The 25529-nt window shown below is 44.0% G+C and overlaps 2 protein-coding genes across 2 annotated transcripts in view; both read right to left on the bottom strand.

The window, feature by feature from the left end:
• Positions 1-25529, bottom strand: part of LOC139262430 (uncharacterized) — a 97477-nt gene that overhangs the window by 62348 nt on the left and 9600 nt on the right. The window contains exon 3 of the mRNA XM_070877623.1: positions 8123-8181. Within this exon, the coding sequence (XP_070733724.1) occupies positions 8123-8181 (59 nt within the window). The remainder of the gene's footprint in view (positions 1-8122; positions 8182-25529) is intronic.
• On the bottom strand, positions 14921-21255 carry LOC139261924 (uncharacterized). Its single transcript, XM_070877100.1, has 3 exons — positions 18796-21255; positions 17907-17997; positions 14921-17660 (listed from the first exon to the last, which is right to left on the bottom strand). Exons 1-3 carry the CDS (start codon positions 21253-21255, stop codon positions 15208-15210), a joined length of 5004 nt encoding a protein of 1667 aa, XP_070733201.1. The 3' UTR covers positions 14921-15207.

Genomic DNA, 25529 nt, shown 5'->3' with positions numbered 1-25529 from the left:
GCAGGCGTTTATTTCCACCAGTGATAACACCAAACAAATCTCTCAGCACACAAGTGCTAGCAATGTTCATAAATTAACTGGAACTGTGTTTGCGAGCAGAAATGTACAGGGCAGGACCCACAAGTCTGCAAATGCCAGCAGGCCTCAGGTGACCCAGATGACTCAGAGTCCCCAACAAAGGACGAATGCAAGGCAATTCACACCTTGTTGGCGTTGTGGAGGCTTCCATTCAGCCTATTCATGCCGCTTCATAGGGTATGTTTGCAAGAGCTGTGGAACAATGGGGCACCTCCAACGAGCTTGCAAATGAGTTGCAAGCTCTGCAAAACCTACTAACCACCACATGGCAGAGAAAGATCAGTCCATGGTGGATCAAAGCAATTTTGAGCCTCAGAGAGAGGAGGCAGATGCTGAAGTACACGGGGTGCACACATTTTCGATGAAATGTCCACCTATAATGCTAAACGTAAAATTGAATGGCTTACCCATAGCCATGGAACTGGACACTAGCGCTAGCCAATCCATCATGAGTAAAAAGATGTTTGAGAGACTGTGGTGCAACAAGGCATTCAGACGAGCCCTGAGCCACATCCACATGAAACTGAGAATGAACACCAAACAGCTTTTCACTGTCCTGGGCAGCGCCATGGTCAAGGTCACCTACAAGGGCATGGTGCACGAACTGCCAGTCTGGATTGTCCTGGGCAATGGCCCCACACTGCTTGGAAGAAGCTGGCTGGGCAAAATCCGCTGGAACTGGGATGACATCTGAGCGCTATCACATGTCGATGAGGCCTCATGTACCCAGGTTCTTAACAAATTTGCTTCTCTTTTTGAGCCAGGCATTGGAAACTTTTCCGGGGTGAAGGTGCGGATCCACTTGGTCCCAGAGGCACGACCCATTCACCACAAGGCACGAGCAGTACCTCACATGATGAGAGAGCGAGTGGAAATCGTGCTGGAAAGGCTGCAACGTAAGGGCATCATCTCCCAAGTGGAATTCAGCGAATGGACCAGCCCGATTGTTCGAGTACTCAAAAGTGATGGCACAGTCAGGATTTGCGACGGTTATAAAGTAACTATTAATCGTTTCTCGCTACAGGACCAATACCCGCTACCTAAGGCAGCGACCTATTTGCACACTGGCAGGAGGCAAGACCTTCACCAAGCTCGACTTGACTTTGGCCTACATGACGCAGGAGCTGGAGGAGCCTTCGAAAGGCCGCACCTGCATCAACACGCACAAGGGACTGTTCATCTACAACAGATGCCTATTTGGAATTCGGTCGGCTGCCGCGATCTTCCAGAGAAACATGGAGAGCCTACTCAAGTCGGTACCACACATGGTGGTCTTTCAGGACGACATATTGGTCATGGGTTGGGACACCGCCGAGCACCTACAAAACCTGGAGGAGGTCCTCCAGTGACTGGATCACGTAGGGCTGCGGCTGAAGAGGTCGAAATGCATCTTCATGGCACCAGAAGTGGAGTTTTTGGGGAGAAAGATCCCGGCGGATGGCATTCGGCCCACAGATGCCAAGACAGAGGCTATCAGGAATGCGCCCAAGCCACAGAACGTCACGGAGCTGCGGTCGTTCCTGGACCTCTACAGCCCCTACATGTGTTATTGCGTAAAGGTGAGAACTGGGTATGGAGGAAAAACCAAGTAATTGCTTTTGAGAAAGCCAGAAACATTTTATGCTCCAACAAGCTGCTTGTATTGTATAACCCGTGTAAAAGACTTGTGCTATCATGTGACGCATCGTCGTACGGAGTCGGGTGTGTATTACAACAAGCTAACGTTGCGGGGGAATTGCAACCAGTCACCTATGCTTTCAGGAGCTTTTCTAAGGCCAAGAGGGCTTACAGCATGATTGAGAAAGAGGCATTAGCGTGTGTGTTCGGGGTAAAGAAAATGTATCAGTACCTGTTTGGCCTCAAATTTGAGCTGGAAACCGATCACAAGCCCCTCACATCCCTGTTTGCTGAAAACAAGGCAATAAATACTAATGCCTCAGCCCGCATACAAAGGTGGGCACTCACGCTATCAGCGTATAACTATACCATCCGCCACAGGCCAGGCACCAAAAACTGTGCGTATGCTGTCAGTCGGCTACCATTGCCCACCACAGGGGTGGAAATGGCGCAGCCTGCAAACTTGTTGATGGTGGCACAGCCCGCAGACTTGTTGATGGTCATGGAAGCATTTGAAAATGATAAATCACCTGTCACGGCCCACCAGATTAGGACTTGGACCAGCCAAGATCCTCTACTGTCCCTAGTAAAAAACGGTGTACTGCATGGGAGCTGGGCCAGCATCCCCGTTGAAATGCAAGAGCCAATCAAGCCATTCCAATGGCGAAAGGATGAGTGTCCATTCAGGCAGACTGCCTGTTGTGGGGTAACTGCATAGTTCTACCACAAAAGGGCAGGGAGATGTTCGTCTCGGATCTCCACAGCCCCACACCCGGGTATAGTAATGATGAAAGCGATAGCCAGATCCCACATGTGGTGGCACAGTATTGACTCTGACTTAGAGTCCTGTGTGCGGCAATGCAGCGAATGTGCTCAGTTGAGCAACGCGCCCAGATAGGCACCACTAAGTTTGTGGTCCTGGCCCTCCAGACCTTGGTCGAGGACGCATGTCGACTATGCGGGCTCATTTCTCGGTAAAATGTTCCTGGTGGTGGTGGATGCTTTTTCAAAATGGATTGAATATGAAATAATGTCGGGAAGCATCGCCTGAGGGCCATATTTGCCACCCATGGCCTGCATGACATACTGGTCAGTGACAACGGGCCATGTTGCTACAGTTGTACAGGGCCTTGGTGAGGCCACACCTGGAGTATTGTGTACAGTTTTGGTCTCCTAACTTGAGGAAGGACATTCTTGCTATTGAGGGAGTGCAGCGAAGATTCACCAGACTGATTCCCGGGATGGTGGGACTGACCTATCAAGAAAGACTGGATCAACTGGGCTTGTATTCACTGGAGTTCAGAAGAATGAGAGGGGACCTCATAGAAACGTTTAAAATTCTGACGGGTTTAGACAGGTTAGATGCAGGAAGAATGTTCCCAATGTTGGGGAAGTCCAGAACCAGGGGTCACAGTCTAAGGATAAGGGGTAAGCCATTTAGGACCGAGATGAGGAGAAACTTCTTCACCCAGAGAGTGGTGAACCTGTGGAATTCTCTACCACAGAAAGTAGTTGAGGCCAATTCACTAAATATATTCAAAAGGGAGTTAGATGAAGTCCTTACTACTCGGGGGATCAAGGGTTATGGCGAGAAAGCAGGAAGGGGGTACTGAAGTTTCATGTTCAGCCATGAACTCATTGAATGGCGGTGCAGGCTAGAAGGGCTGAATGGCCTGCTCCTGCACCTATTTTCTATGTTTCTATGTTTCTATGTATCACCAGTGCTGAATTTAAAGAATGCGTGACCTGCAATGGGATCAAACATGTCACCTCGGCCCCGTTTAAACCAGCCTCCAATGGGCAGGCAGAGCGGGCAGTACAAACCATCAAACAGAGCCTTAAATGAGTCACAGAAGGCTCACTCCAAACCCGCCTGTCCCGAGTACTGCTCAGCTACCGCACGAGACCCCACTCGCTCACAGTGGTACCCCCGGTTGAGCTACTCATGAAAAGGACACTCAAGACCAGACACTCGCTGGTTCACCCCAACCTGCATGATCAGGTAGAGAGCAGGCGGCAGCAACAAAATGTAAATGATGGTCGCGCCACTGTGTCACGAGAAATTGATCTGAATGACCCTGTGTATGTGCTAAACTATGGACATGGTCCCAAGTGGATCACGGGCACGGTGATAGCTAAAGAAGGGAATAGGATGTTTGTAGTCAATCTATACAGTGGACAAATTTGCAGAAAGCACCTGGACTAAACGAGGCTGCGGTTCACAGACTGCCCTGAATAACCCACAGCAGACACCATCTTTTTCGAGCCCACAACACACACCCAAAGGATCAACGACACCACATCGGACCAGGAAATCGAACCCATCATGCCCAACAGCCCAGCAACCCTGCAGGGCCAACAACACGCCAGTCCAGCGAGGGCACAGCCAACACACCAGAACAGACATTTGTACCGAGACGGTCCACCAGGGAAAGAAAGGCTCCCGACCGCCTCACCTTGTAAATAGTTTTCACTTTGACTTTGTGGGTGTGGAGTGATGTTGTGTATCTGTAAAGCATGCACTCCCATGTTCCACCACCAGGGAGCTCATCCCCTGAAGTCCCAAGAGATCCCAGCATCTCTTGGGAGCACTGTATATAAGCCAGCCTCTAAGGCCTATTCCTCACTCTGGAGTGTCTTATTAAAGACAGAGGTCACTGTTACTTTAACCTCCCTGTGTCCAGCCTCATCTGTGTTGGGAACACAATAGAAATTGTGAACATCCATAGAGAAATTGGAAAAGAGAGTGACACCGTACAGAATTATCTATTCCAATTTGGAAAAATGCTTACACATACTCCTTATTGTAGGTTAAACTGGCCTATAGGATGCAAAACAACATGAGTAACAACCAGCACAATTTTATTCAACTCATTTACAAAGCAGCTTGTATTCAATTCAGCTTGAGTTCAATTTTTTTAGTCACATTGCGAATGCATAAAAAGAAGCTAATTTTTAATTGTCACTTTGGTACTGTGGGGACACTTTGCTCAGTGTTGCTTTTTGTAGGTTCCCATTTAATGCACAGGATTGCAGGATTAATATGGATGAGATAACTATTTGGCGCATCTTAATTCCTCCATCCAGAAAGCCCTTGCATCCCCCACCCCTTCACCCCATTGTTGCTTTTAATTATTTTTTAACTGAGCTTAAGTTTTTTTTCCTCCACCATTCTATCCAGGTTTCCACTCCATCATTGATTACTCTTCATATGAAAAACTTCCAATCTGAAATTTCCTGATAAAATTGGTACTTTGTCCTGCTTTTGCAATTTATTTAAAATAATATTTGGGAACTACTTTTTCCATTCACTTAGCTACCTTACCTACCTGAAGACAATGCCAAATAAGGGACTTAGAATGATACCTGCGATGAAGGACTTCCGTTAAATAGAGAGACTAGAGTACCTAGGATTGTTCTCCTTAGAGCAGAGAAGGTTAAGCGGTGATTTGTTGTGTCGGGGCCTCAAATATTCACAGTATTTATCAAAAGTCATATGGACTAGAAATTGGCCTCCTTAGTGCCTCCCATTTTAATCTCAGGGGGGCGATAAAGGGGTGCTGACCAGGTACTGACCGGGTGCAGCGATAACATTGCCTCCCGCCTTATTTGGTGGGAGCTTTGTGGTGGCGGTACGGCGATGCACCCCGGTCCTTCGCCTGAACATCATGATGCCATCACTGTGCGCATCACCCTGGTAGCTCCCCGGGCCCCAAATTGGGTTCCGTACCCTGCAGCATCTCCGTGTGAAAACACCGGCAGCTGCAGGAGGCATTCAGGAGACCGTGAACTTCGGGGGCGATGCTTAAAGGCGAGGTGGCTGAGGTAACTAGGAACATTTTTTAATCCTCTCTGTCAGGTTCTGCTGCAGTGCATCAGACTGATCGGCTGGATCGCAGCTGCCATCGGGGTCCAGGTAAATAGTTTTTCCTTTGCAGAGCCTGCAGTGATGGCCTTTCCCTTTAAGCAACTTTTCAACGCGTCAGCGCTGCATGGCCCATTGTGCAACGCTGCACAATTCCTGCTCCGCCTGTTGCCTATTGTATTGCAGGACCCGAATTTTTTTAAAGTGGAAAAAAATTAGCGCCTGGAGCGAATTTCTTCCCCATGTATCCAAATTTGTCGATGACGTAAAGATAGGCGGCATTGTAGGCAGTGTAGCTGAAAGCATAACATTTCAAAGGGATGTCGACTGATTAAACGAACGGGCAAAACTGTGGCAAATGGATTTCAATGGAAGCAAATGTGGATCATCCACTGTGGGCCTAAAAAGGATAGAACAGGATACTCTTTAAATGGTGAAAGCCTAAAAACAGTGGATGTCCAAAGAGATCATTAAAATGCAATAAACATGTACTGGAAATAATCAAAAAGGCTAAAGGGATGCTGGCCTTTATATCTAGAGGACCAAATTACAAGGGGGTAGAAGTTATGCTGCAGCTGTAGAAAATCCTGGTTATACCACACCTGGAGCACTGTGAACAGTTCTAGGCACCACACCTTCGGAAGGATATATTGGCCTTGGAGGGAGTGCAGTGTAGGTTTACCAGAATAATACTCGGACTTTAAGGGTTAATTTACAAGGAGAGATTGCACAAATTAGGGTTGTATTCCCTAGGATTTAGAAGGTTAAGGGGTGATATGATCGAAGTTTTCAAGATATTAAGGGGAACAGATAAAGAGAATCTATTTCTGCTGGTTGGGGATTCTCGGACTAGGGGACATAGGCTGAAAATTAGAGCCAGACCTTTCAGGAGTGAAATTAGGAAACACTTCTACACACAAAGGGTGGTTGAAGTTTGGAACTCCATTCTGCAAATGGCAATTGTTGGAGATCAATTATTAATTTTAAATCAGAGCTTAATAGCTTTCTGTGAACCAAAGGTATTAAGAGATATGGCCCATAGGCGGGTATATGGATTTAGGTCACAGATCAGCCATGATCTCATTGAATGGCGCAGCAGGCTCATAGGGCTGAATGGTCCACTCCTCTTCCTATATTCCTAAGTTTAATAGAGGTGTTCAAAATGATGAATCGTTTTGATAGATTAAATAAGGAGGAACTGTTTCCACTGGCAGGAGGATCGGTAACAGGAGAACACAGATTTGAGATAATTGCCAAAAGAACCAGAGGGCAGATGAGGAGAATTTGTTTTCATGCAGCAGCGTGTTGTGATCTGGAACGCACCCCCTGAAAGGGTGGTGGAAGCAGATTCAATAATATTTTTCAAAAGGGAAATCGATAAATACTCGAAAAGGAAAAATATGCAGGGCTACGAGAGGAAAGAGCAGGAGAGTGAGATAACTTTTTCGAGGAGCCGACATTGACATTATGGGCCAAATGGCCTTCTTCTGCACTATATGATTCTATGATTCTATCCCCACTCTGATTCCTGCCTGGAGGTTGATAAGCCCAGGTTTCAACAGCCTTTTCTTGCACCAGTGATCAGTTAGGTTTATTGATGTCTGCACTCTCACTGAGATCTGACTGCTTACATAGTTGGTGGTTTGATGTCTTATGTTGTGTCTTGTGTCTCAAGTGCAGTATTGATTTGCATTTGGCACATTTCCCTGTGCTGCAGACTCACATTTGGCAAGTGGTGTTTGCTACACTTTCTCAGGTTTAAGACTTGCTTCAAATAACAGGTTCTTTGTGTGTGGGGAGATCTTCTCGCCCATTTTCTCAATTTTATTTTTTTTCCTCATATGCTACGTGAATTCCTTCAGATGCGAGGTACATCTTCTGACCTCCATGTTGCTATTTTTATTTGAAACCATATATTTTTTAACCCTCTCCAAAATATTACTCTTCCCGGGTACATCATTTAGGCACTCCCACTTCATGTGCAAACCTAGACAGCAAATGCGAGCAGACTTTTCGCCAATGGGAAGCATCAACATCGAGCCCAAAGCTGACCTCACATGACATCCACACACACACATTTGAGCAAGAGTTATTGAATAGCAATTACAAGTGGGATTCCTTTCTTCTCTCTAGCTTAGGGCCAGTAAGACATATTGCAGTATCCTTGCTGCTACTCTAGCTGTGAGCAACCCATGCAGCACAAATGGGGAATCAGCACAGTGTCCTTCAAGGTTTAAATTGCTGAGTACCACATTGCATGTTGATTTTACACATAACATGTGTGTGTGTGTGTGTGTGTGTGTGTGTGTGTGTGGCAGGGGTGCGGGGGTAGGGGGGTGGGGGGGGGGTGTGGGGGGGGAGAGCGCGAGTTTTAAGATAGCAGCCAGATGTCCTGAAGAAATCAATGGGGTTTACAAAAACATTGCAGACAAGATCATGCGGACCGTTGGATGTGGTCCATGTGCCAATGAGAATGTCAGAACAATATCCACAACCATAACATTTGACTGAATGTACACAAAGCAGATGTCAGAGAATCAAAAGAAGTAGATTAACAAGTACCTGTTTAGTTCAGCTCTATGAGTCTGTGAGAAACGCCAGTCAGTATTCGGTTGTTTCACCTACCAAAGAAATAAAGACACCGGTTAAAATGTATGATATTTTACTTCAGCTTTAAATCTCATCTATCACATTGACCCCATTAAGAAAGCTTCTCTTAATGAGGAAGTATAACCTAAGAGACTGTTCTTTCTGTTTAAAGCACTTCCCAAATTCTTATATGAAAATAAATTCTGCAAATACAGAAACAGGCCACATGGCCCAACCAGTCTATGGCAGTCTTTACTCGCTATGTGAGAGAATATTTCTAATCACATTTACCCACCCTGTTCCCATATCGCTACAACCCTTTTTCCTTTATACACCTATCTAGTCTGATTTTGAACGTTAACAGTAGTTTCTGCCTCATAGACTAAACCTGGAAGTGAATTCTACCATCTCACAGCTCACTGCGTAGATACGTTTCTCTCACTCCCTGTTCTAAATCACTATCAATAAATCTTATATCCAAAGCCCTTCATTCTTGACCCCTCAACTACTGGAAACAGTCTTCTTCTATCTACCCTGTCCATTCTTTCATAATTTTAAATACTTCTGCTGTGTTGCCCCATAATCTGCATTGTTCTGACAAAAGCCCCAATTTTTCAAGCCTTTCTTTATATTTCTTCTTAGCAGGCAGAATCCGAGTCACCTGTATTGTACCCTGTCTAAAGCCTCGCTATTCTTCCAATAGCCCAGTACTGCACACAATACTCTAACTGAAGACTTATTAAGGTTTTATATAGGCTCATCATTCCCACTTGGCATTTATGTTTTATACCTCTAAGAATTTTATTCTTCCTGGACTAAAAGGTTTTGATTTTGTGGAAGTCTTCTACTTAATATAGATGGACGGTAGAGATAATTACTATTGGGACAATATCTCTATCAAAAATATCATAATTGGAATGTCCATTCGTAAACTGGATTTCATAGAACAATAGAACTTAGGAATAAAGCTTGGAGCTCCCACATGTTATATTTCTGGTTACAGCCAGTTGCTCTGTAGAAAGGCTTTTCAATTTTGAGAAGGAGAGAAAATTAAGCAGTGTCTAGATATGGATCCCTATTGGTGCTGGCTGTGAGACAGCTGTGTGTGAGATACATTGAGCTAAAGCTTCTTCCATTCCCTAATGGCAGAGGATGATAATTAATAATGTAGTTGAGTTGTTTTATAGCAGACACTCTTTCAAACAAATCACTAATTAATACTGCTTAGGAAAACAACACAGCCCAAATTTAAGCAGAGTTATTAAGAACAGTGTAATGCTGACAGTGGCCTGCAGTTATATGTGCAGTATTTAAATAGGTTGTTGGTACTGCTACTGAGACAGAAGATGCATTTTCTTAATTTACACTAGGTATCATCAGAAGCACTTAAAATAACAACAGAATGTGAAAGTGCTTGTTCCTTGCTAGAGCAAAGGGACGAGGAATTAGTTATCGGCCAGAAATATTCCAGCTGATGGGAAACTGCAGAGCTCTGATTAAAATTAAGCAGCTTCCAGCATTAGGTGGGACGGGATCAACGATCGGTTGATGTTATCACACAACAATGTACCAGACATTCCCTCCCTCAACTGTGCACTTTGAAAGTCAAATTACAGAAGGTCATTCTCACATTATAGTCTGAGATCTGTAGTTCGGGTATTGGCTGCTGCAGTATGATCCACTCTCTGTCCATCTTTGGCATCACAGCAAGGGTGCTGTGCTTATGCACCCTAATAGTACATTGACACCCCGCACTTTTAATGTAGGTGTGAAGTCAAAACCACTTTACCCCGATGCTAAATTCTGATTATAAGTCAGGTTTGAAGACTTGATTTGACTATGACTTGAAACAGAGTGAGAATCCATCCACAGACTCTCACTCTGCTTCAATGTCAGATGCGACGCAGGCACAGGATTTAGACGGCATTGCCATTATGGAGGAGAATTTGGCCTTCTTTGCACCTCCCATTAGCACCACCGGGGAATGATAATGGGGCGCTACTGGCTCTATGACTGGGCACAGTGAGAGTACCACGCCCGCGAACTTCTCTTGCAGGTTAGCGGTGGCGGTAAACGTTAACGCCATGATCTCCTGCATCCCGGAGATCTTATCGTCATCCGGTGCGCAGGTGCCCCAGTACCATCCCGGATGCAAACTTTGCTTCCGACCCCTGCAACATCACCGGGCGTCAACACTGGCAGCTGCAGGAGGTTTGGGGAGTGATACTTAAAGGGATTGCCAGTGAGGTAGGGGAAAAATGTTATTGACCCCACAGATCATTTTTTTCAAATTTTCTTCTGCTGCGATTGATCAGCCTTGCACTCATTTGGAGTGTTTGCGACTGATCATCATGGATTGTAGGTATCGTCGCCAAGCAGGAGCTTTGTTTTCATGTAAAGCCCACAGCAATGGCCCTTTGTGCTGCACTGTACCACCGCCCCTCTTGCCTGGTTTACTGCTCCAAGGGAAGTGGTAGCATTTGATTTATTGCTCCACTTCCCTCGTGGAACGTTAAACCGGAAGTCCGCATCCTCTAGAATTGAGTTGTGCCAAGCGATATTTCTGCGCTCCCGCAAAAGTTATTGCCACAAGCGCGACGCTACGCAATTTCTAGCCCCATATATGCAGCAGCAGTGCAAAACAAAATTGCTGCACAATATTGTTACAGTTATAGTATAGAAGAACAATGAGACTCCGGGAAGTTTGCAACATTCCTACCTAAACTCAGTTTAAGCAACTTCACACCTGAGTTATTTTACATATTTTGCACTAATGCATAAAAAGGAAAAAGATATGCAGTGTAACTGATCTTTAAATTCAAAGATTACATTGTTCAGGGAACTATACTGTACCCAATATATCACGTCAAGGAAACATGCCAGCACTACTCGAACGATATGAGATAACTGCACATCCTAAATATGCTAATACTATTCTCACAATGTGTGAAATCTCAGTATAAAAACATGTCAGTGAAAATAGTTAAATTTGTGCACTTTGGACCCTCCAACACATCTGTTGCTTCGGAACAGCTTTGTGCAGCATATTACATGAGCTTTTTAAAAAATCACCAACTCTAATTCTAATGATTTAGCTGATGTATCATTCGATTACCCAGTGTAATTACTTTCTGCAGGCTTGAGAACCCATTCCTTTTACATTCAGTTTTATTGGCAAAACGGTTTTAATACTCCATCATGCTACAGAAAGGCATCCATGCTAAAAGAACAAAGAGGATGCAATTTCTCTTCACTAAATTATTGTGAAAGAATAACACAGTATTATATTAAATTGTATGAAATTGAATATTTAATTTAATGCTGGGATGAGTTAAGCCCTCGTCATATGCTCAGAAATCCATTCAAATCTCAGATCATTTCTTATCTATTATTTCCCTGATTGACTCTACACAGTTTGCATCCAATTGAAATGTTTAGGGCTTTGCATTGGTAAAAATTATATAGTGCGATTGAGCTGTGAATTAACTCAATGCACAGTTAGAATGTTTAGTCCAGCTAAGAAGACCCACGTTATACTGCGGGAATGATGCACACTCTGCATACCAAGAAAACACTGTGCTTTCTGTAGTTACTGTTAGGCTAAAGTTAATGGCACTGTCTGTTTTCTCATCTATTAAAAAAAAACATTAATTTTATCAACAGATTGCCTGAGCACTTTTTAAACTGACTTATGGCTGGACTGCTGTTATAAACTGCTTAGTGAGTACTCAAACGTAGCATGGGACATCCTCCTCTTATTTAGTGTATTTAAGAGTCAGATTCAGACCTGACTCTTAAATTATACTGCCTCTTTGCTTTGATACAAAACTGACAGTATTACACTGCAGCTTAAAGAATGTGTTGTGAGTGCCTCTGCAGGGGATAGTCTCATGTCATTTTAGCTTCATATCAATTGCAATATGACTGCTAATGTAGCTGGAAAGTAATCAAACTTAACGTTTCATGATTTAATCTTAACACTCAGCCAACTGGACAGGCAGCTCTCTCCTAATATTAAAATTTAACCAGAATTCAGATGCTAGTGAGTGGAACTTAGTTCATGCCTGCAAGAAGCAAATGTAGAGCTCCATTTTCCCTCGACCAAAAAGCAATGCGGAACTGAAAGTATAACTTGTGCCTTTGGATCACTAGCTAGGTATTGGTCTTGTATAGGTACCTGTAGTATACGAACATCCTTTCTCTAACCATAACCACAGACTTCCAATTTATCAATGTCAGCTACAATCTGTACAATTCAAGGGATTATGCCATGACATTTATTATAGTAGAAGAAACTATCTTCTGACTCAGGGAAATCAGCCAGTAAGTTACTGTAGGGCACAGTTGATTGAAAAATCTCAGCCTTCAAAAAATAATAAGTCTCTTAATACAGACCAAACAATGGTGTGCAATTTAAATGTATGACTAAAATGGTTGAAGTCAGTGGCTAAAGAATTAAATGTTTGTTTAATTGATATCACTTTTGTCATTTTAACATTATTCTCCCACTTTATTAAATATGTTCAAAAAAGCTGAGTTGAACTAAATTAAATTAAATTAGATGTATAATTTAATTTTCCAATGTATAGCAAAATAGAACAAAAGACAAAATAAGCCACTCAGAACAATCCACCAAGTGCAAATCCATCCAAGAGATCTATCTGAATGCATTAAATAGAATACGATAGAGGGGTAGCATATAACTCATTATAGAATTCAGAAGATGATCTCCTGCACACATAATTTGTGCCATCTCAAACCACAATCAAATCCTAGATGTATGAATGCCTTGCACATGCCTTACCTATGTGTTTATATTGCTGCTAATGGCGAGATTCCAGCATCCTGGGCTTTAGCTTTGATCTGAATATCGTTGACTTTTTTCATAATCAAAAGTATGAGTTGGCCAAGGGACAGAAATAAGTAAAAGTGCCTCCACTGTGTAGCTCTACAGAGTGGAGCAGTAGAACACATATTCTGCTAGAAATGTCATGGCGCATATAAATGCTGACATTATTCTCCAGCGTATAGACTATTAATAACATCTACTTAAAATGTAGTATGTTGCCATTCGCACCTGAAATCTGCAGCAGGCTGGTTTAATTAGCAATCCATCTTTTTCTTAGTACAGAGGAGGATATTCTACTGTGAAGGTTTCATGGCCCAAAATCCATTTGGTAGCCGGTATGTAAAAGACGAGTTCAATTTCAACAGGAGTTTTATGGTGATCAATTTGCCAGGTTCACCAGAATCTCAGTCCATTGTATTTACAGTTGGGACAGTGTTCAATTATCCACTTGGGTCACTGTTCAGAGAAGTGTGCTCCTGATGCAGTAGAGAAGCAAATTCAGCAGTCTCAGAGGTACTTCAGTCTCTTGAAAAACTAGGATAATTTATCACTTGTATCCAAGACACCTTCTTTGGTTGGATATACTTCTCATAGAATTTCAGGCTTGGTTGTGCTGTTGAAGGGTTTATATTGTTTTATTCACAAACAGAACTCTATCCTCCAAACTAGCCACCAAGTAGGGCTTCTTGGTGTCAGAGGTGAGCAGACCACCCTGAGCAGCCAATTTTCTAACAATCTGAACTAAAGTATCCTGACTTAGTCCTTCTGTAACATCAAATATATTGACAGGGAATTGGATCCCAAGATAGGGACAAAGAGAACCACATATTTCTCCAACAGTATTTTTGGGCATTTGTTAGCCAATACAATGAGACCTATGGATATCATAACTTGTGAGGAGTTGGTTAAAAATAGCGTATGCTTTGAAGTCCAAACGCACATCATTCCATAAATGTGTAGGAGAATTATAATCTGCGCAAAAACGCATTCTAACATATTCTAGCCATGGTTTATACATGCTGCAATTCCATGATTCCCCTCAATCCAACTATTTTGCCTATTGTTGCTTATTGTCCCGCTTTTATATTTTTTTATTTCATGGAAGTCTATTATAAACATATTTAATTACATTTCAATCGATCCATTAATGTCTATCCGAGTAAAGTTGGTTATATTACGAATATGTACAGACTGCCTAATCCAGTTTTCTCGATCAGAAACACAACGCCCTGGCTTGATTTGTTACTTGAGTTAACTTACTCGCTCAACCAATGTTAACTTTTGAATTAAGTAAACTCCAAAAACGTTGAAAAAACATTTTGAAGTGACTGACATTATTTAATAGTCTTGGATAGGTCTAAGGAGCTATGTTTCAATGTTCTTCCAAAACTTCTAAAATATTTCCATAATTGAAGCACATATTCTTTCGGTAGCACTCAGAAATAAAAATAAATTATTCTTCATATACAGTCCAGTTCACAATATCTGCCTCTGTATTTATATTTATGTGGCTTTCCAGCATCTGAATCTAACAATTACAACAAAAACACTGGCCCTGCCTCAATTCCGCGCGGGTGTGAGCCGATACAAAATAATCTGTACACAGAATCATATAGAAATGTACGGCACAGAAGGAAGCCATTCGGCCCATCGTGTCTGTGTTGGCCGAAAAAGAGCTATTCAGCATAATCCCACTTTCCAGCTCTTGGTCCGTAGCCCTGTAGATTACGGCTTTCAAGTGCATATCAAAGTACTTTTTTAAAGTGATGAGGGCTTCTGCCTCTACCATCCTTTCAGGCATTGAGTTCCAGACCCCCACCACCTTCTGGGTAAAAGAATTATCACCTCAACTCCCCTCTAATCCTTCTACCAATTGCTTTAAATCTATGCTCCCTGGTTATTGACCTGTTTGCCAAGGGAGATCAATTCTGTTTACATTTTTGCCAAATTAAATATTACAAAATAACTTGCACTTGGGGAAGTCAGAATAGAAGCGAGGGAAACTTTCCTTGGTGGCAAGAATTTAATTATGCTGCACACAGAAGACCAATATATAGATATTCTGTAATTGTTGACATTGAGAGAATTAGGGGACATGCACAGATCAAATGTCGGGGCTGGAGAATCGGTTGATGCACGATGTATTTAACCCCATTGGATAAAATGGTCCTATTATTTACATCATTTGAAGGCTGAAAATATCTTCTTGTCACATTAATGTCATTTGGGACGCGGTTGCCCGTTGCGGGTTGGACTTCGAATCAAATGTGTTGCCACTATTTTTATCCGATGTGGAACATACCTCGTAACAAAAGTTCTGAGACAGAGGATCACGGCCAAACACTTCAACATAATTCGGGGGGATCTGCAGGTTTATACTGGCTTTTTGTATTCCGTGTTGGTGTGTTGATCCCAAGCAGCAGCACCTGTCCAGAGAGCAGCTGTGGCGGTTAAAAATGTCCCTACTTCTGTGGACCTTAACAGCTAGGACAACCAAAATCACCAGGAAAACGGTGGAGATGGTTCCTAAAGCTATGACTAAGTAAAGGCTTACGTCTGAAGGGAATCCGAGATCTTCAGACAGACTACTGGCTTCAGAGAGAATTTCTGCATCACTGTCTGCAAATGTTAAGATTATATTAATTGTGGCAGTAAGTGGTGGGATCCCGTTGTCTTTAACCAGGATAACCAGGCGTTGTTTCGTTACATCTCTGTCCACGACGCCACGGATTGTCCAGATCTCGCCTGTGTCTGGCGCAATAGTGAACAGACCAGAGTCAGTAGCCTGAGCCAGTTGATAAGAAAGCCTTGCGTTGGGGCCCGAATCGGCATCTTCAGCTGAGACCTTGGTCACCAGGTAACCCGGCTCTGCGGATCTAGATACTGTCTCTACCGCTGTCGAGTCATACTCTGGTCGTGGGGATAGGATGACCGGGGCATTGTCATTCTGATCGAGGATGACCACATCCACTGACACACGACTGCTCATCGGTGGAACCCCAGCGTCCACGGCTTGGACCTGGATCTGAAACCTCTTCAGTTCTTCGTAGTCAAAAGAACGCTCAGCAGATATGATGCCACTGTCTGAATTGATAGAGAGCCAATCAGATGCAGGAACGTCGCCGGAGAGAGTCTTTAAAATAGAATAGGACAGTTTGGCGTTCTGATTTAAATCTGCATCAAAAGCTGACACCGTGTAGATCGAACGACCAATGGCATTGTTCTCTGTCACATAGGCGGTGTATGAAGTCTGGGAGAAACGTGGGGCACTGTCGTTTATATCCGAGATCTTTAGCTGAATGTTTTTGTTAGTGGTGAGCGCGGGCGAACCAGCATCCGTGCAGGTAATGGTGATGCCATATTGAGATACCATTTCGCGATCTAGTAAATCTCTGGTGAGCAATCGATAGTAGTTCTTAAATGTTGAATCTAGTTTGAAAGGAAGGCTATTTGGGATCTGGCAGTGGATGTTTCCATTCTCTCCCACATCCGAATCGGTTACGCTGATTAAGGCTATTACAGTCCCGGGCAGGACATTTTCAGGGACTGAACTGGACAAAGACGTCACTGCTACCTCCGGCGCATTATCATTCACATCAACGATTTTCACTAGTACATCGCAATACACAGGCACAGAAAAGGAACCCTTGTCGACAGCTTGCACGCTAATCTCCAACTCTTTCGCTGTTTCAAAATCCAGATGTTCTTTAACTCTAATCTCTCCCGTTTTGTGGTCCACACTGAATAGTTCCCGCACTTTAACAGAAGCGTGGCTCCCAAAAGCATAGACTATTTCTCCATTGGAACCTTCGTCCAGATCCGTAGCTTTCACTTTGACCACTAACGTTCCTGTGGGCACATTCTCTAACAAACTGACTCTGTAAAGCGACTGGCTAAAAGTGGGCATGTTGTCGTTGGCATCCAGCACCTGGATGATAATCTGTGCAGTGCCCGACCTCCCTGGAATGCCCCCGTCGGTGGCCGTCAGCAGCAACTGAAGGGTGGGCTGCTGTTCTCTGTCCAGAGGTCTCTCCATTACTAGAACTGGGAGTTTACCGTCCTCACTGCGAGACTGCACATCCAGCTCAAAATACTGGTTAGGCGCCAACTGGTAGCTTTGCAAGGAATTGGTGCCCACATCCGGATCGTAGGCGGACTCCAGAGGGAAGCGCGCTCCCGGAGCCGCCAACTCGGATATTTCCAAACGGAACTGCCCCTTTGGAAAATGAGGAGCGTTGTCGTTTATATCCTGGATCTCCACCTCGACATGATACACATTCAGAGGCTCGTCAATCACAGCCTCCAAAGTCAATCCGCAACCGAGGCTTGATCCACACAGCAGTTCTCTGTCAATTTTCTCCTTCACAAGTAAAATCCCATTGTCTAAATTTACGCCGAAGTGCTGTTTCCTGGGACCGGGCACAATCCGAAAATTCCGAGCCGAGAGCTGCTTTACATCTAGACCCAAATCGGCGGCGAGATTCCCAACAAAGGCGCCCAGCTGCAGTTCTTCAGGAACCGAATAGCGAATCTGCCCTGATACCAGATTCCAGGAGCAGAATAACAGTTGCCATTTTAACAAACAATATATTTCATCAAATCCCATTGCCAGCACAAAGCATTCCAACTGCTTCAGCACGTCACAGCGCTGCTCAATTATTCCTTGGAATAAAGTGATTATGAGTCATATTTTTAAAATCCAAAATAAAGAGCAACATTGTACCAAAAATACCTGTAGTTGTGATAAATCTCCGAGATTATTTGTGAGAAATGTTCTAAAAATCACCAATAATTGGTCATACAGAACCTGGCGCAATGTCGCGGAGCTCGCTATGAAATTCCACACAGTATCTGATCAGATGTGATGGCGGATAGGAAGGGAAAAAGGCAGTCGGGATCTCTCGTCACCATTCAGCTTCTGATTGGCGAATGGAGCCACATTCGTCTTCAGCCAATCACAATAGACAGCATTTCTTAAAGCTGGCAGGCTTGCGCCAGCCTTAGAAAATAAACATTTACCGCTGTACAATCAAAATTTTAACCAGCCTCCTTTTCATTATTTTAGATATTTAATTATTCCTACACAAATAATTTAATGAAAAGTCTCATGAAGAATAACTTAAGTACCATCTATTTATATATTCCCTACAAAACACAGGCCTCGACGCATGCTTCCTTAACTCGATACGGTGCAGCTTTAGCTAGAACCCCTAATTGAGCTCTTTCAACCCTATGCTAAATACATCAGATTCACTTGTCTTATTCTTACATATAGCTTTGACCTCTGAACTGTGATGTCAACATAGGTAATGTTAGCATATCGTCAACAAATACAATATTACGAAACACGCCTGTTACAATTTTTTCCTGATCAAATTTAAATTCAGTGCATCATTATACGCAATTATCCACTTGAAGTAATGCTAATAACTGTAGATATTTTCTTATTTCTCGGTTAAAAAGGTAACCGAGTTTTCGTTTTATTTCTCTTATGCCATTATTATTTTTCTGTGATACACATTATAACGACATTGTGCATTCTTTTCAATTGGGAGGAACGCTCTTCAATGAGGATAGTGCCTCAATCGTAAATAATGTTGAAAGCCCCCAGGGGGGCACCACTACATAATACGTTGCTAGTTTCAAAGACACAATGAAATAACAATTAGCACCACATTCAACTTCACATTACCACACAGAAATAATCAACTCTGTATTGGAATTCTCCTTTGCATTTAAGTGTATCCAATCAAACTTATGAGGTATCTATTTATTCCCTTTTAAAGGAGCGCCTCACCTCACTATTTACAATGTTTCTATAATTGGTAGAAGGCGATGTTTGTGGACTTTTTCCTTTCTCAATATATTCACCCCTGACGTGATATGTCAATGCAGCTGAATTGCACATGTGGGGAAAGGCGGAGTCTCTCTTGGTCGAATCTAAAGTTGAATATGTCTCGTAGCGGAAACTTTGAGAAAGCGGGTCACCTCCGAACACCTCCACATAATTCGGAGGGATCTGAATGTTTCTGCTGGCTTTTTGAATCCCATTGAGCGAATTTTTTGATTTGCAACAGCAACAGCTGTAAAGGCCAAGCCCAGTTCTGCTCTTATGCACCTTCACAGCGAGGATAATCAAAACCACCAGAAAAATGGACGAAGTTATCCCTAAAGATATCACCAAGTAATAGCTCAAACCGGAAGCGAACCCGGAATCCTCAGTCAAACTACTGACATCAGAAAGCAGCTGTGTATCCCCATCGACCACCGACAAACTGAGGGACAGGGAAGCTGAAAGCGGCGGCGCCCCGTTGTCTTTTACCACTATTGTTAGCCTTTGCTTCGTCGCGTCTTTGTCCACCATGCCACGGATTGTCCAGATTTCGCCTGTGTCCGGTGATATCGTGAAAAGCCCAGGGTCAGTCGCCTGAAGAATCTGGTAAGACAGGCGAGCGTTCTGGCCAGAGTCTGCGTCGATGGCAGACACCTTGGTCACTAGGTAGCCTGGTTCCGCGAAGCGAGATAGTGTCTCCATTACTGTTGACCCATACTCAGGTAGTGGGTGCAGGATCACTGGAGCATTGTCGTTCTGGTCGAGGATAACGACATCCACCGAAACGTTGCTGGTGAGTGGTGGGACTCCGGAGTCCCGCGCCTGAACCTGGATCTGAATGCTTTTGAGTTCCTCGTAATCAAACGTCCTCTGAGAAAATATGACTCCATTCACCGAATTAATAGACAGATAGGTGGTCACCGACTCGCCCTGGACCTGCTGCCTCGGAATGGAATAAGATAGTCGGGCGTTCTGGTTAAAATCCGGATCAGAAGCTGTCACTGAGAAGATAGAGGCTCCGACAACATTGTTCTCCGTCACATAGGCGGTGTATGAGGACTGTTTAAAGCGTGGCGCGTTGTCATTTACATCTGAGATCTCCACCTGCAAGCTTCTGTTGGAAGAAAGAGGGGTCGATCCTGAATCGCTACAGGTTATAGTGACCTCGTGCTTGGAGATGTTTTCGCGGTCCAGTTGTTCCCGGGTGAGCAATTTGTAATAGTTCTTTAAGGGAGAATTCAATTTAAAGGGAAGGTCACTTGGGATTTGACAACGAACTTGTCCATTTTCTCCCGAGTCTTTATCTGTGGTACTAATCAGAGCGATCACAGTGCCGGGCAGCGCGTCTTCGCGAACTGGACTGAACAAAGATGTCACCAACACCTCAGGTGAGTTATCATTCACGTCAGCAATGTCCACGTGTACATGGCAGTACACAGGTACTGCGGTAGGACCCTTATCCATTGCTTGAACATTGATCTCAAAAGCACCGTTTTCTTCATAGTCCAAGTTCCCTTTCACTCGGATTTCCCCAGTTTTGGAATCCAAGCCAAACAGTTCACGTACTGCCGCTGAGGTATGACGAGTAAACGTATACTCAATCTCCCCATTAGACCCATCATCCAAGTCAGTTGCATTAAGTTTGATCACCAATGTTCCTTTGAGCAGGTTTTCATTCAGGCTGACCCTAGACACCGACTGGGAGAAGACAGGAGAGTTGTCATTGGCGTCCTGCACCGCGATTATAATTTGAGCAGTGCTGGACCTGGGAGGCACCCCACCGTCTTTGGCAATAAGCTCTAACCTGTGGCTCGACACTTCCTCTCTGTCCAGTGGCCTTTGCAGCATTAACACTGGCAGCTTCTCGTCCCCATTGCGCGTCTCAATGTCGAGGGCGAAGTACTGGTTTCCAACCAGCTGGTAGTTTTGTAGGGAGTTGGTTCCAACGTCCGGGTCGTGCGCGCACTCGAGAGGGAAGCGCGCTCCCGTCGCCGCCACTTCCGAGATTTCCAGACGGATCTGGCTCTTTGGAAAACTGGGAGCGTTGTCATTTACATCCCGAATCGCCACTTCAACTCGGTAGACGTTCAAAGGATTTTCGATCACAGCCTCCATAGGCAATATGCAAGTGAGGCTCGACCCACAAAGCTGTTCTCTGTCAATTTTTTCCTTCACGAACAAAATTCCATTGTTTAAATTTACATCCAAATACCTTTTCCTGGGACCGGGCACAATCCGAAAATTGCGAGCTGAGAGCTCTTTCACATCTAAACCCAAATCGGAGGCGACATTCCCAACAAAGGCGCCCAGTTGCAATTCTTCAGGAATCGAATAACGAATCTGTCCCGAAACCAGTACACAGAAGGGGAACACACAGTACAACAGTTGCCATTTTATCAACCAATATTTTCTATTAAATCCCATTTCCAGCGAAAAACATTTCAAATATTTCAGCGCAGCACTGCTCCGTTCGCTAACTCGTCTCAATATACCTCTTTATATATCTCTTTAACAGAGCTATAATTTGCAAAAATACCTGCCCTGTCTGCAAATCCTGACATTATTTGTGACACATGTCCTTATTTCTTCTAAAATCATCCATAGATGCATGTTCAAATCCTAATATACCGTCACGCAGCTTGCTGTCCATTTTGACACCGTAGCTGATCTTACGCGAATGTGGAAGAGGGATCTCCAGGCAACTTCGAGCTTCTGATTGGTGAACGTAAGCATGTTCACATTCGACCAATCGCTGCGCCGAGCATTGCTTAAAGCTAGAAAGGCCTTGTAAGGCTCTGCGTAAAAGCAATATTTATGGTTGTACAACCAAAAATATTTCCACCCCTTTCGTTTAATATTTTTAATTTGTTTTCTCTAGTAAACAATTAAACAAACCATAGGGCAGAATTTGCTGTCAAAATAACGGCAAGGCTAATGCGCTCGAGGTAAGTTATGGTACAGCAATTTCTGGCGAGTAACAGATGCATGCTTAAGAAATAGGAGCAGGAGTAGCCATTTGGTCCCTCGAGCCTGCTCTGCATTCAATAAGATCATGGCTGATTTGATCTTGGTCTCAACTCCACTTTGCTGCCTGTTCCCCATAATATTTCAGCTCCCTGTAGGTCAAAAATCTGTTTGTCTCTGCCTTGAATATATTGAATGACACAGCTTTCTGGGGTAGAGAATTCCAAAGATTCACGACTCTCTGAGAGAAGAAATTACTCCTCATCTCCATCTTAAATGAGCGACCTCCTATTCTGAAACTATGCCCTTAATTCTAGATTTCCCCACAAGGGGAAATATCCTCTCTGCATCTACCCTGTCACGTCCCCTCGAAATATTATATGTTTCAATAAGATTACCTCTCAGTCTTCGAAACTCCAATGAGTATAGGCCCAAATTGCTCAACCTTTCTTCATATGACAGACAACACCTTCATCTCAGGAATCAACCTCGTGAACCTTCTCTGAACAGCTTCCAATGCAAGTATATCCCTCCTTAAATAAGGATACCAAAACCGTATGCAGTACTCCACGTGTGGTCTGAACAATACTCTTATACAGTTGTAGCAGGACTCTGCTACTTTTATACTCCATCCCCCTTGCAATAAAGGCCAACATTCTATTTGCCTTCCTAATTACTTGCTGTATCTGCATGCTAACTTTTTATGTTTCATGTACAAGGACCTCCAGATCCCTCTGTACCATAATATTTTATAATCTCTCTCCACATAAATAATAATTCGCTTTTTTATTTTTCCTATTAAAGTTGATAACCTCACATTTTCCAACATTATACTCCATCTGCCAAATTTGTTCCCACTCACTTAGCCTATCTATATTCCTTTGCAGATTCTTTGCATCCTCCTCAAAACACTTTCCCACCTATCTTTGTATCATCAGCATATTTGGCTACATTGCACTCGGTGCATGTTAACCATGCGCCACGTTTGGAGGACCTCATACAAAGCACAATTCTGGAGATTGTGTGTTAGTTAGTTAGATTAATCCAGGTAGCAATTTATCAGTTCTACTGTTATAAGGTGTTGACGATTTTTCTGTAATTATTGATTTCATTGTAACCTAGCTTATGTTGCAATGCAGGTTAACAATCAGTTTATGCATTATAACAATTAAAACTATAAATATCATGTATTAATTATAAAGTAAATGGTAACGGAGCCTCTGGCTTTGAGCCTGGCCCAGAAATGATGACCAAGAACTTAAATAGCGAGGAATATTGATAGATTACGTAGGTATCTCTCTCGTCTCCTCATCTCCACGTGTTGAAATCCTTAAGTCGACATGTGTATATCCGAATCAAACATATTTGTTTCCCCCTTTTAGACGGGCGTCTCACCTCGCTATTTACAGTGTTTGTACATTTAGCAGAATTCGATGCCGTTGGGATTTGTTCGGTATTGACATTATTCTTGCCTGCAGACGAACTGTACATGTTGCGAAACATGAAGTCTCTCTTGATGGTCTCCGAATTTGAACAGGTCTCGTAGCGGAAACTCTGAGAAAGTGGATCACCCCCAAACACTTCAACGTAGTTCGGAGGTATCTGCAGGCTCCTGCTGGCCTTTTGAGTTCTTGCCTCTAAGCAGCAACACGTGCCCTGGCCAGAGTTACCCCCATTAAAGCCATGTCTGTTTCTGTGAACCTGAATAGCGAGGATGACTAAAATCACTAGAAAAATGACCGAAATTAACCCCAAAGATACGACTAAGTAAAAGCTTGTATTCGAAGCAATAACAGGCTCCTCAGATAAACTGTCCACGTCGGAGAGCATTTCTGTTTTACTTTCCTCCACTGATATAATGATGGTCATTGTAGCTGAAAGCGAAGGCGCCCCGTTGTCTTTTACAACAATGACCAACCTTTGCTTTCTGGGATCCTTGTCCAGAATGTGACGGATTGTCCATATTTCCCCAGAGTCCGCTGAAATGGTAAAAAGTCCCGGGTCGGTAGCCTGATAAATCTGGTAAGTGAGGCGAGCATTCTGCCCAGAATCTCCGTCGGTTGCGGATACTTTAGCAACCAGGTAACCTGGCTCGGCCAACCGCGATACAGTCTCCAGCGCCGTAGACCCATACTGTGGTGATGGGTGTGTGATGACTGGCGCATTGTCATTTTGGTCCAGGATTGTAATGTCGACTGAAACGTTGCTAGTCAGTGGTACAGTCCCAGAGTCCTGTGCTCGCACCCGGATCTGAAAGTTTTTGAGCTGCTCATAGTCAAAAGTTCTCTGAGAATATATGACACCAGTTTCTGAATTAATATGCACATAAGCGGATATTGGCAAGTCCTGATCCCGAGTTTCCAGGATGGAGTAGGACAATCGAGAGTTGTGGTTTAAATCGGGATCAAAAGCAGTGACTGAGAAGATAGAAGAGCCAATAACGTTGTTCTCCATCACATAGGCTGTGTACGACGGCTGCGTAAAGCGGGGCGCGTTATCATTTATATCGGAAACCTCCACCCGGATGGATTTATTGGACGTGAGAGAAGGGGTTCCTCTATCACGACACACGATTGTAACGTGGTGCTTTGAGGCATTTTCGCGATCGAGCGGCTGCTGAGTGAGCAATCTGTAATAGTTCTGCAAAGAGGAATCTAGTCTGAAGGGAGAGCCACTTGCAATTTGGCATTGGACCTGTCCATTTTCTCCCGAGTCTTTGTCTTCCACATTGAACAGGGCCACCACGGTCCCAGGCAGGGTGTCTTCAGCAACAGGGCTGAACATCGAAGTTAAGGCCACCTCAGGTGCGTTATCATTGACATCAGCAACATTCAGCAACACATCGCAATACACAGTGGTTGCATATGGGCCCCTGTCGATCGCCTGGACGTTAATCTCAAAAACGCTGCTTTCTTCATAGTCCAAATTTCCTTTGACCCGAATTTCCCCAGTTCTGGAATCCACACTAAACAATTCGCGGACTCTGGCAGCGGCATGGCTACTGAATGAGTACACAATCTCCCCATTGAGTCCATCGTCTAAGTCAGTAGCGTTTAGTTTGATTACCAGAGTTCCTTTGGGGGAATCTTCCAGCAGCCTCACCCTGTACACTGGCTGTGGGAACACAGGCGCGTTGTCGTTAGCATCCTGCACTGTGATAATTATCTGAGCAGTTCCAGATCTTTCAGGGATGCCCCCATCCTTGGCAATTAGCACTAACCTGTGGATCGTCTGCTTTTCTCTGTCCAGGGGCCGTTGCAGCACTAACACCGGCAACTTGCCATCTCCACTGCGCGACTGAACGTCGATTGCGAAATGTTCGTTAGCGACCAGCTGGTAGGTTTGCACGGAGTTGATTCCAATGTCCGGATCGTGCGCGGATTCCAAGGCAAAACGCGCTCCTCGCCCGGCTACCTCTGAGATTTCCAGGCGAAATTGGCTTTTGGGGAAGCTGGGAGCGTTGTCATTTACATCCGTAATCTCTACTTGAAAATGATACACGTTCAGGGGATTTTCGATCACCGCCTCTAAGGACAATGTGCATGTGGGGCTCGAGCCACAGAATTGTTCCCGGTCAATTTTCTCCTTCACAAACACAATTCCATTGTCCAAATTTACATCCAGATATTGCTTCCTGGGGCCAGACACAATGCGAAAACTGCGAGCTTTGAGCGCTTTCACAACTAAACCCAAATCGCTTGCGATATTCCCAACAAAGGCGCCCAGTTGCAATT

The sequence above is a fragment of the Pristiophorus japonicus genome, chromosome 4 (genome assembly GCF_044704955.1).
Source record: "Pristiophorus japonicus isolate sPriJap1 chromosome 4, sPriJap1.hap1, whole genome shotgun sequence".
Lineage (NCBI taxonomy): Eukaryota > Metazoa > Chordata > Chondrichthyes > Pristiophoridae > Pristiophorus > Pristiophorus japonicus.
The sequence above is the reverse complement of the archived record's forward strand: the minus strand, read 5'-3'. Positions and strand labels throughout refer to the sequence as shown.